The sequence below is a fragment of the Thamnophis elegans genome, chromosome 5 (genome assembly GCF_009769535.1).
Source record: "Thamnophis elegans isolate rThaEle1 chromosome 5, rThaEle1.pri, whole genome shotgun sequence".
NCBI classification, from domain to species: domain Eukaryota; kingdom Metazoa; phylum Chordata; class Lepidosauria; order Squamata; family Colubridae; genus Thamnophis; species Thamnophis elegans.
This window is the reverse complement of record NC_045545.1, coordinates 56,163,718-56,176,025: the sequence shown is the minus strand read 5'-3', so window position 1 is coordinate 56,176,025 and position 12,308 is coordinate 56,163,718. Positions and strand designations below refer to the sequence as shown.

The window sequence follows — 12,308 nt, the reverse complement described above, 5'->3', positions numbered from 1 at the left end:
TTAGCAAAAATATTACATCCTTTACTGAAAAGGCGATGAAACAATGGAGAACTGAGTTGGCAGTAGGGAATGAGATCTACGGAATGGTTAATATCAAGCGAAGAATTTTCCAGGGTGATTCACTTTCACCTCTTCTCTTCATCATCGCAATGATCCCACTATCAGTAATCTTAAAAAAAAACAGCCAAAGAAGCTGAAAAAAATGCGCATTTACTATATATGGATGATTTGAAACTCTATGGAAAGTCAGAAATAGAAATCCAATCATTGACAAACACAGTCCGAGTATTCAGGACTGATATTTCAATGCAGTTTGGCATGGAAAAATGCGCCACTGTATCCAAAAAAAGGGGCAAAATCACTGCATGTGAGGGAATTGAAATGCCCAATGGCCAACTAATTAAATGCAACGAAAATGAAGCCTACAAATACTTAGGCATTCTGCAGTTGGATAACATCAAGCATGGAGAAGTAAAAACTATTGTCAGGCGAGAGTACACCAACAGAGTTAGGAAAATTTTGAAATCTAAATTGAATGGTGGAAATACAATCAAGGCCATAAATACCTGGGCAATACTAGTTCTAAGATACACAGCTGGTATAGTTAACTGGACACAACCTGTTTTGGACATTTTGGACCGAAAAACCAGGAAACTAATGACAATGCACTACAGTTTACATCCACGTGGTGATACTGATAGACTATATCTGCCCCGAAAATCAGGTGGCAGAGGATTATTACAAGTGAAGCAAACAGTTGAAGAAGAAAAACATGCACTGGCTGATTATTTAAAAGAAAGTCAAGAACATCTATTAATCGAAGTAAAGAACAAAAATCTACTGAAGGCTCAACAGACGAAACAAGAATACAGAAAAGATGTGATAAAATCAAGAATGGAGAGTTGGCAGAACAAAGCACTGCATGGCCAATTTCTGGAAAAAATAAAAGATAAAGTGGACAGTGAACAAACTTGGTTATGGTTAACAACAGGTACATTAAAGAAAGAAACAGAGTCACTAATCCTGGCTGCGCAAGAACAAGCTATCCGCACAAATGCCATTAAGGCCAAAATCGAAAAATCCTCTGATGCAGACCCTGCAAAGAAGCTGATGAAACTGTTGATCACATACTCAGCTGCTGTAAAAAAATCACGCAGAGTGATTATAAATTGCGGCACAATTCAGTAGCACAAATGATCCATTGGAATTTGTGCAAAAATTATAATATTAAAACAGCAACAAACTGGTGGGAACATCAGCCTGAAAAAGTCACCGAAAATCAGATGGTCAAGATCTTGTGGGATTTTCACATACAAACAAAAAATATTGGGGCATAATACACCAGACATCACACTGGTTGAGAAAAATAAGGTCACAATCATAGACATCGCAATACCAGGTGATAGCAGGGTCGACGAGAAGGAACATGAAAAAATCGCGAAATACCAGGACTTAAAAATCGAAATCCAACGATTATGGCACAAACCAGCAGTGGTAATTCCAGTGGTAATCGGCACACTGGGTGCTATTCCAAAGGCACTGGAATTACATTTAAAACAGTTAAAAATTGACAAAATCACCATCAGTCAAATGCAAAAGGCCGCACTGCTTAGATCTGCACGCATATTACGAAAATATGTTACGACGTCCTAGGCCCCTGGGTGGGGCCCGACTAGTAATCAATGCCAAATCCAGCAAAACAACTGGCCGCTGTGATACAATTCTGTTGTTTTGAATAATAATAATAGAAGGAAAATGTGATGACAACATTACATGGGCAGGGGTTAAGATGGGAACCCTCAAGAAAGGAATGGAAAGTTTAATACTTGCTGCTCAAGAGCAAGCACTACAAACTAATGCCATGAAAGCAAAGATACAAAAATCCACGAACAAGCCAAACTGCCGACTTTGCAACTACAAAGTTGAAACTGTTTCACATTTAATATGTAAATGCAGCAAAATCGCACAAACTGATTACAAAGCTAGACATGACCAAGTTGCTAAATTAATCCACTGGTCATTATGTAAAAATATGATTTATTGTTTGTTTGTTTATTGGATTTATATTTTGCCCTTCTAAAAGAACTCTATACCATTTCAGACAAATGGTTATTCAACATCTTTTTAAAAACTTCCAGTGTTGAAGTATTCACAACTTCTGGAGGCAAGTTGTTTCACTGATTAATTGTTCTGTCAGGAAATTTGTCCTCAGTTCTAGGTTGCTTCTCTCCTTGATTAGTTTCCACCCATTACTCCTTGTCCTACCCTCAGGTGCTTTGGAGAATAGCTTGACTACCACTTCTTTGTGGCAGCCCCTGAGATATTGGAACACTGTTATCATGTCTCCCCTAATCCTTCTAATTCACATTAAATTTCAAAAGTTAAATTCATGCATCAGTAGCAATAAAATATTCCCAAACTATTCACAGCTCACTGCAATCTTTCCAAGGTGAACACTATAGCTGAGGACAGCAGATCAACGTCCTCCCAAAAGGAGTGGACATAGAAATGGGTTTTTTGTCATCAGTTATTCATTTCAGGGTCTCTTCAATGAAACGGCAAATCAATAGTTAGAAAATTCTGGACTCTACAATTAAATTTTCCTACTTCTGATACCAAAGGTAGGTTTTAAAGCAGCCTTCAATTGGAGATTTCTTTAGAAACAACCCATTCAGAAAGAAGTGGAAACTCATGTGAAGAGTGATCCTTTGTTTCTGGATCTCACTGCTTCAAAAGTTTACAGAAAAAAACGTGGTCACAAAAGGTACCTTCACAGTTAGGGGCAGGAGACGACCATTTGCCAGCATTTGTGCAATTAAGAGTTTCCTCTCCAATCAGAGCATAACCAGGATTGCATGTGTATTTCACAAATATTCCACTAGGAAATATTCCTGTTTTCTGGTTGTTGTGCATCCCATTTTGAATGTCTGGGGGTGGTGGGCATTGAACCACTAAAGGAAGAAAAGAGGAGATTGGGGGGAAATCAGATTAAGAATGTACTCTGTTATGATACATCAGGGGAAAAGTAATAGACTAGTTGTTTCTTAGCCCAGCTGCAAGCACCATAGTTTCTACTGAGAGTGAAAAAATGGAATACACATATCAGAACAGAACAAGGATTTAATAGTGTTAAAAAAATGGAAAATCCAGATTCATTCTTACTCTGTTCACAGACAGGTTTGGGGGGATCCCATGTACCATCCACTTGGCAATGAATCTCTCTGGAACCAACCATCTCATAGCCCCCAATGCATTCAAAGCTAACTTTCTGGTTATATTTGTAGGTGCTGGAAACTCCAGACACAATCCTTCCATTCTTAATCTGAGGAGATGGACACTCTGTCACTGAAAAATGAAACACACGTCAGAAGCAGACAAGAAGAAAAAACTGGAATCACTCATTAGAAGTGTCAGGCCTGATTAGTTCAGTTTGGGTAGCTGGGGAATAGAGATAACGAGTTTGTCAGTGTGAGGCCCCCAAGGAAATATTTGAAAGAAATTTTTTTAGCAGCTGATGGTCTTTGCTTGAGAAGGAACACAATAACCAAAGATTAGGATGGGAAAATTCACCTCCACAAGATGCACGTCCACTCCATTCTCCGTTTACTCCATCCTTAGATATACAGATAATAGAAGAATTTCCAATAAGAGGGTAGCCTTTGTCACAGCTATAGATTACAAGTGTTGCATAGTAGAAATTATCCAAATACTCTCCAGTGTGCTTGCCATGGGGAATTTTTGGTGGTGGCAAACATGGAATAACTAGAAGGAATGGGAAAATCAAAAGCTGAAAAGAATATTTTGTGTCTTTTTTAGCTGAATATGTACTTTTCAATTAATTCATTACTTCCTTTACTTCTGGACTTATATTGGCATGAAGCAATAAAATGATTTTATATATTACATAGTACTACTTACTCTCACACACGGGAACTTCATCACTCCATTCCATTTTATTGTTCACTACTTTACACTTTCTTGTAGACTTGCCAATCAGCCTATGCCTGTAGGAAGACAACCGCCCCCCCCGCCCCCCAACATATCATCATTTTATTTTTTGTAGGAGAATGCAGATTTTAGATGGCTAGGATCAAATGGATATTCTAGATTCATTTGTCTACTCAAGCTCAAAACGAGCTCTTTAGAGTTGTTTCTAGAGGTGGCCTTCAGGTCTGAGTAAAATGCAGGGATAAGGATAACTAAGGACCCCCTAAAATATTTTAGTATTCATTCATCCCATGCTTTTTTGTTCATGTGGTGTCAGATGTTATTTATATGCATTCATATGTGTAGACAGATATGTTTATGTGTAGAGACAGATAGCAAAATAGCAAAGTGCAGGAGAAATTACTTTCCCTAATTGCTAAGTCTTCTTTTAGCAAAAGTCTTCTATGGTTATAATCAAAGAATGGAAGGAGAAATTGTCTATTGTTTTTTATTCCTTAGAGGAAATATATTAGAAGGAAGAACATGTTCAACTCTGTGATTTATTTATGCAATTTGTGAACCTGACAGTTGTCCTTCCTTTTCATTCAGCGTAGTCCTAATTTTTGCTGATGCTCTTAGCAAATGTAAACTAATTTGCTAATTTTTGCTGATGTTTTAGCAAATGTAAATGTAAATTAAAAGAGAAAGATATAAAAATGCAGCAGCAGGTTGAAGGCTCCCAACCGAGTCAGTACTGCTTCTTCCCCATTTAGGCACAGTCCTTGCCCAATGACTGGTGAGAGAAAGTGAGATTTCCTCCATCCCACCCAAAATGTTCTTACCGGACAATTTCAGGTTACACTGTTTGAAGTAGTAAGAAATAAACAAGAAGAATCACACCACTGGAAATTATGTTGGATTCCCTGTAACTTACCCTTCGTCACACTGGTAATTTGCAGTGGATCCTAAGTCAAAATCGCCTGTTACAAGCAATCTGCCACCCACTGGTTCTCCTGGATATCCACATGTTTTTCCTAGTGGAAAACATAGGAGGACATCTACTTTCTCATGTTACATTGTAGAACAAAATGTATAAAACTGAATTTAGCAGAAAAATATATTCTCTTACATAAATTTACAGAATTTGTTTAATAAGAATTTTTAAAAAACTTACGTTTACAGAGCTCCAGAACTTTTGACCACTGTTGGTTTTCCTTACACCTACTATACATCCCTGAGTTTTTCATGTAACCTGGTCGACATTTGTATTTCACTATTGATCCAACAGGAAAGAAATCTTTTTCTTTATATGCATCCATTAATTCAGCAGAAGCTAACCTAGGTGGGTAGCCACACCTATCTAGTGAGGGAAAAAAAGACAGCAATGAAATGTGCCAGATTAGTTTCCATTTCTTCTCCTATTAAGAAGCGGCTCACCATATCTTGGAATATAAGGGAATGTGATCATACTTGCAGAGTTACAGCTGATTTATTCCAGAAAGTTCTGAGAGCTCTCCCTGAACATCAAATTTTAATTTTAAAAAAATCCTCTTTCCCTTTAACAAATAAAAATATAATGGTAAATGTGAACTTTGTTCCATTCAAGAGAATAATGCACATATAATATCTCATGGAAAGCAATTGTGGGATTCTACTTAACAAAAGGGGCAGTGGTGGGTTCCTACCGGTTCAGCCGAACCGGTAGTGGTTTGGCAGCCTAGGTTGCTGGAAACAGTAGCGACCCAGGCCTGCCATGCCCCCGAACTGGTTCCCCAGTTGCCGCCATTGGTGCCATCATCTTGTTTTTCAGTTTTGTACATACGCATAACAATTTTAATTGAACTGCAATTGTGTGCACAGCACGCATCAAGTGCACATGCATGCAGTACGCGCGCACGAGCAAATGGGCAGTAGTGCCTGCTGGAACCCATCCCTGAAAAGGGGTTGTGGGAGGCTCTTAGATTGATAAAAACAATGTGCAAACATCTTCTTATGAACTAGTTTTTAAAAAGATATTCCTAAAGTGCTCAGTACAGAAAGCATTTGCTTTAAAAAAAAAAAAGACTGATTCTTTTCAATAGAAGTACAAGTTGCATAAGCTTTCATGCCCATTCTCTGGATTTGGCTTCTATTTCGAGTGAATGTAGTAAACTATTATTTTAATCAAGGGCATAAGATCTGAGCTGTGGAATTCTTGTGCTAGTGAAAGCATGATCATCTGTTTTCATGTCTTGTTCTTCCAGAAATCTGAGTCAGAAAAATTGATCTATTGTTATGAAATCTTTCTGCTCATTGATCTGGGACTGCCTAAGACCATCTTTGCTTACTAGTTTATTTATTGTCTCCTTTTCATTCAAAACGCTTCCTGATAGCTCCTTAGTCCACTTCAATTCCCTATTGGCTACAGTACCTTGTGAGAAACTGTGTGTATGTGTTCATGACCGCGTACACACGTGTGTGCTAGTGTACGCCCTTGTATTTGAAAAACCTTCAAAAGAACCTTGTCAAGTTCTTTTTAGTCATAAATATGAGAAATCCTTCCAATGCCCGGCCTTGGTTTTCTTGCAGACATTTCATTAAGCAAACTAAGTGATATCACTGATGATGCTAACTAGTTTGGGTAGTGAAACATTTGCAACAAAACAACCAAGCTCAGAGAGAAACAAGGTCCCCTCATTTCAACTCTGAGCTACAAACATTTTCTTTTATCAGAATCATAAATATGCCTCCATATTTGGGAGATTACATACCAGGATAGCAGATTGTGTCTACTCTCCCCATTCTGATAGGAATGGATGAATGAATAAATAATATAACTCCCAATAAGAATTATGTATCTTGAATTATCATGACTTCCTCCTGTAAGTTCTCTCAGGTTGTTTCCCCTTTTCTGTATGTTTATTTAGATGATCAGGACTAACCCAGGCAGAAATAAGCAGATTTAAGATGAACATATATGCCGTTTCAAAGCAGAAACACCTCAGAAATTCTCCCAAACCATCCTGGATGGGTCGCAGTTCAACAGGTCTAAAACCTGGATTTCAATTCTTCTGGGGTTCAGTGGAAACAAAATCTGAAAGAAGTCAAGTATGGCAAGGCCTGTGCACTCTTGTCTTCTCCCTCTTTTGCATGGTCCATGTGCTGGACAACCAACCCACCTTTCCAGAACTTTTGTTTCCCTAAGTCCTTTTCATTTGAAAGGTGGTTTTAAGAGATTATTTGAAGACAAACCATAGCAGATGGGAGATGTGATTAGAGGCTTATCAAATAAACAGTTATGGGAATATTTTGTGAAAAAGTTTCAAAGATCTCATACCTTAATGAAATTAATAATAAAGGAGACTGGAGGGATCATATCAGTTTTAAAAATACTGCATTCTAACCCATAATTCTTAATTTATTAAGAAAGTCTGTGATTTTGTTGATGGTGAATATCCAACCAACACCCGCACACACACAAAAAACCCCACATCTTCTTCACTACCTTCATTACATAATTTTTGAAAATGAGGACATCATTGGCAGCTTAGGGCAAGTAGAGAAATAAATAGCTATGAAAAGCATATTGGATATGCTGCATTTGAAGATACTGGTGAAAGTATTGCACTGACCCACCTATTTCTCTTTCTAGAGCCTTACTTTTCTTACCTCCTGTCAGATGCAACTGTGCTACTGCCACCATTGTCTTTGGCTTTTTGTCACTTTTCACCTGACACAATTCCATTTGAAATTCAAGTTTCTGAGTTTTAATATGGATGAAGCACATTTATCTTGGTCTGTATATTGGCTTCTAGCAACTAGCTGTCCCATACATAGAGCATTTTACACATCTCTTGGTGGGTAGGAAGTAACAAGACAAAATGTTGGAAGAGGGACCTGTTTTGTGCCATCTAGCCTGTTGCTCTCCCTTATCTGTCCTACAAGGTAGACCCGATCAAGAAACAGATGTCATATACGCCTTAAACCTTTTTTTAATTAAAATGTCTACAGTAATCTTAAAAATCTGAATATTTCCTCCCCTCCCTCTTATCTACTGTATGTATAAATTAAGAGAGAGAAGTACCTAATTTTTTTTTCATAAATGTCCACCTGGTATAAGCTTAAGCTATTTTATTTATTTGATTGATAATGAATCTTTCCACTCTCCACCAAGGCCATTCCCTCTACGCTATAGCTCCCCTTCCAACCAGGCACATTTCCCACTACCTAAGATTCAGAGTCTAACTTGGGCAATTTCTTTATATGTAAGAAGGCATTTATAAGTGTTCAAACAGCTTTGCGTCAGGCAGGACATCTTGCACGAAGTAGAAATTTCTGTGAGAATTTCTTGTTTTGTGGAAAGCCAGGCTACATTATATTTGGTTCCATCATTGTGGAAGAAGCAATTTCATATTACTTCAATTTCTAAGAGATTTCCCTTTAGTTTGTAAGCCAAGATAATTTCAGCAAATTGGAATTTTAATTCTAAACACAGTATTAGTGAATATATAAAGCTGATATTTAAAAACATGCAGGGATTACATATTCTCCAGAAGGTACTTGTCTATTTTTTATTATTTAAAGTTTCAAAGTTCCATGAAAAAAGAAAGCAAAATCTGTTGAAGGATCCTATAAAGACTGAGAAATAGTTAAATCTAACTAAAGAAAAAGTAATACCCAGGTTTTGTTGTCTGTGGTTATAGCTACCCAGTGTCTACTCTGTAAAGGGTAGCTTGCTTCAAGGTGTTGCTTCTTGCCTTAAAAGCCCTTCACAGCATGGATCCAGATTATCAGAGGAACTGTCTCACCTTAATGGGATTGGCCCGCCCCACCCACCAGAATGGGAATGCTGCAAACAAGGCAGGCAGAGTCTAGAAGAACCTTTTCTACTGTGGGTCCTACCCTTAGGACATCTTGGCCCCCAAGGTATGCTCTGCACCCACACTTTTGGCCTTCAAAAAGACCTGAAGGCCTGGCTCTGGTCTGTGACCCCGATGGGGCATGTTACCCTGGAAGTGGCTAATTGGAGCCAGTGTTGCATTGCAGCTGGATTGCTAGATGATGACTCAAGCCGTTATTGTATATATTTGGGGACTGTCCAAATTCATCTCACCAGACTGTTGTGAGAATAAAACAGAGAAGAAACTACATTTGCTACTTTATTTTGCTGGAATAAAAAAAGTATATATTGGCATATTTTTACGATAAGTTAATTAAATAATCTGAATTGTGCAAAAATTGGCAAGAAAACAAGTTCCATTTCTAGTAAATTAAAATATTGGCAAGCTTTGACAAGGGCCAATTCTCAATCATACTGTACTCTTCCATGGAGTTCAGTGGATAATCAGTTATTTCTCAGTTTAAACTAATACTCAGGGCTGAGAAGCTACATTTCAGGTGGTCTCTGAAGTCAAATAAGTATTTTTAAATTTCCCATTTTTAATTTCTAACACTAGTATCAATAGATATAATCAATATACAGTAAACCAAAGCTTTTTGGCTTCCTCAATCATTTTTAATCATGTAAATGGATCCTGAAATCAAACTGTTGAAAAATTGTTATTCTAAGAAAAGACAGGCTTTAAATGCAACACAACAAAATGAATTCCTCTTAATTTAAGAACTATTTTCAAAGTGTTTGCCAAGCTAATAAGCGAGGTAAAAGGCAAACAATGCTTGGAGGAAAACTAACGGTTATCTAAATTCAGCCAGGATGAAGACCAGTATTGGAGTTACATGACTGTGTACATTTACAGGTACAAATGTGGAAGGAAATTCACCCTGAATCTAAAAACTGAGCAAGAAAAGGAAATGAAAGCTATTATCAACCTTATTTCAAATTTAGTTTTCTACTATATTTCAATAACAAAAAAATACTTCATATGTTACTATTGACACAATATAGCAAGGAGTTCAAAAACTGCCAAGAAAATGATAATGATAGCTCTTAATTTCATTAAATCTATGAATATACCAACAAAACTCAGAATTGTACTGCATATATTTAAAATCTGCAGTATAATACAGTAGAAACCTCCACTTGACTTAGAGCCATTAGATCTGAACTGGAAATATCAAGACTAATGGAAAGTAATAAGGAGATAATATGCCATGCAATGATTTTTTTTTAAAAAAAAATTGCCAGCTAGTTCCGATAAGCATAACTCCATTGAATACAAGTGAGGGAAGAAAAGTCAGTCATAACTGAGAAAATACTGTATTTACGGTAAATAATGGCCTTCAACCACTAAATATCAGGCACTGAACACAAAGTCAGATTTAATTCCTTGGCCTTTGACTTCTCCAGAGCTTCCAACAAGCTCTTTTCTCCCAGGTGAGGATCAAAGGAACTGGAACAGAATACATAGCTAATTTTTAAACTATTTGTGGAGAGAGTGGGTTGACAGAGAGAGGTTAATGTTACAGAAGCTCAACCAACATTCATCTTCTCACCTTGGTTCACTAAAGGAGCAGCCAGGAAGGTAGCAGCAAACAGAAGGCTGAGTGTGCAGGCAGAAATCATTGCTCTTTTCAGTGATGACTATGAAGCTGAGAACTCATGCCCTTATGTATATAAATACAAAAGAGGAAGCAGCGATAGTAGTAAGCAAATAAAACAGGGGCTTTTTTACCAAAAGCCCCCGAGGAACCAGATTTTGACAATAGAACTTGCTGTTTCTTTGTAAGTGGGAAAATCTCATCTTGCACATCCTGCAGTTTTACCAGTGAAATCCATTTCGGAAGCACCAGTTCTGAGCACCCCATAAATACAACATATATGCATATTGGTCACACCAATAGTTCTGTACCCATTTAGTCTGAGGGGAAATAAAACGCTGGATTATCAAGGTTGTTTTTGCTGTGTTTGGCTAGGAAAAGTTAAGATAGTATTTTAGAAACTAATGAATTTTATCAGCTAGCTTAAGGAGAAATTAACATCTGAAGGTTGGAATACAAAACACATATAGTAATTTATTGTCAGTAAGAATTGTTAATAACAGACATCAAACTGCATTTCCCAATTAGATTAGATGAAGAGAAAGGACTTTTTGGTAAATTCTACATTTAATAACCGCCATAAAATCTCTTGGGGAAACTTATTTTGCATGATCTCAAAAAAACCCAGCCCATTTGAAGAAATGCAATCTTTAGAACTTTTTGTCTATTGAAATACAAGCATCAAAATAAAAAATAATTTTCTCCTACCATTCAAAATATGCAATTCTAATACATTTATATTCAAATCAAGGGCACTTATCAGTAAAAACCTATTTTGTTGAAGTAAGACCTCAATTCTACTCACAAAGCTTTATTTTTATTCTACTATGCATGAATGTATAACTGGTAAATAGTTTCTAGTAGTCAGCATTAAGAATTACCATACCATCAACTCCCCAAATAACTATATAGAACTGTGATAAGTGTTCAGTGCAATTCAATCTTTAATATTATCATTGCCAGACATTTCTTTATATACAAACATTGCATTTAATTTATTCATATAAGGAATGCAATAAAATTTACAAATACAACTTTTGCAAAGGCAAAATACTTTCTTAAATACTGTAAGTATCCATGCTAGCCAGACTGATGCCAAAATGACACAATGTATGTTGCAATATCACATAGAACATCACAACACATATTTTGTCATTCCCCCCCACCCCCGCCCTAAACACCTAGGCTGAACATTTCAGGATTGGTTCCATTCAGTCAAAATATACCTTCTTATCACAGTGATGTTAAAATATAAAACAGGACACAATTTATATTAGGCAAAGCTTACTATGCCAGCATAAATTTAAAACCGAGAAAGCAAGCTTAACTTTTCTTTGGCTGTCACATGAACTTAGAAGCCTGATTTAAGAGCCAGGCTGTTAAAAAGAAGCATACAGAACTTGTTGACTCTTCCATTCTAATATAGTCATATCTTCATAATAGCATAATGCATTATCCCTGAAGTAGAAACATGATAGGTCCCTCAAATGTATCTGAGTGATAAGAATCAGACACACTAAGAGATATTCTGAAAGGATTTAAGTGCAAACTATTAGAATGTAGAAGCAGTGTATGTAGTCTTGTAGATCGTATGTTGATTGTTTCATATATTAACTGCCTCATCGAATGGTCGAACTATAAAACTATGAACTTTGAACTCAGATAGATCTTCAGTGAGTTCCTATTTTTAGTTCTCAAGCGAAAGTGTTGAAAGGTTACTGAAGTTTTATTGCAGAAGTTCAATGGACTCAGATCAGTCTTTTGATTTTTCTTCCAAAGCCACATCTTTCTTTGAAACTACACGATAATCATCAGTAGAGGCAGGATGAGGGTTAGCTTTCCTGTCAAAAAAACAAACCCACATGAAAAATTAATCCATATTAACACATGCTGTTTAAAGAAGT

At 36.8% G+C, this 12,308-nt stretch overlaps 2 protein-coding genes across 7 annotated transcripts in view; both read right to left on the bottom strand.

The window, feature by feature from the left end:
* Positions 1-11,233, bottom strand: part of CR2 (complement C3d receptor 2) — a 42,033-nt gene extending 30,800 nt beyond the window's left edge. For all 5 annotated transcript variants that reach the window (XM_032217728.1, XM_032217731.1, XM_032217729.1 and 2 more), the window contains exons 1-7: positions 10,360-11,233; positions 5,102-5,287; positions 4,862-4,961; positions 3,919-4,004; positions 3,571-3,762; positions 3,163-3,345; positions 2,769-2,951 (exon numbers count right to left, since the gene is read on the bottom strand). In XM_032217728.1, the coding sequence (XP_032073619.1) occupies positions 2,769-2,951; positions 3,163-3,345; positions 3,571-3,762; positions 3,919-4,004; positions 4,862-4,961; positions 5,102-5,287; positions 10,360-10,429 (1,000 nt within the window). In that variant the 5' untranslated portion in view covers positions 10,430-11,233. The remainder of the gene's footprint in view (positions 1-2,768; positions 2,952-3,162; positions 3,346-3,570; positions 3,763-3,918; positions 4,005-4,861; positions 4,962-5,101; positions 5,288-10,359) is intronic.
* Positions 11,234-11,330: 97 nt separating this feature from the next.
* LOC116508918 (zona pellucida sperm-binding protein 3 receptor-like) overlaps positions 11,331-12,308 on the bottom strand; it is a 42,862-nt gene continuing 41,884 nt past the window's right edge. For both annotated transcript variants that reach the window (XM_032217733.1, XM_032217735.1), the window contains one exon: positions 11,331-12,245. In XM_032217733.1, coding sequence (XP_032073624.1) covers positions 12,158-12,245 — 88 coding nt within the window. In that variant the 3' untranslated portion in view covers positions 11,331-12,157. The remainder of the gene's footprint in view (positions 12,246-12,308) is intronic.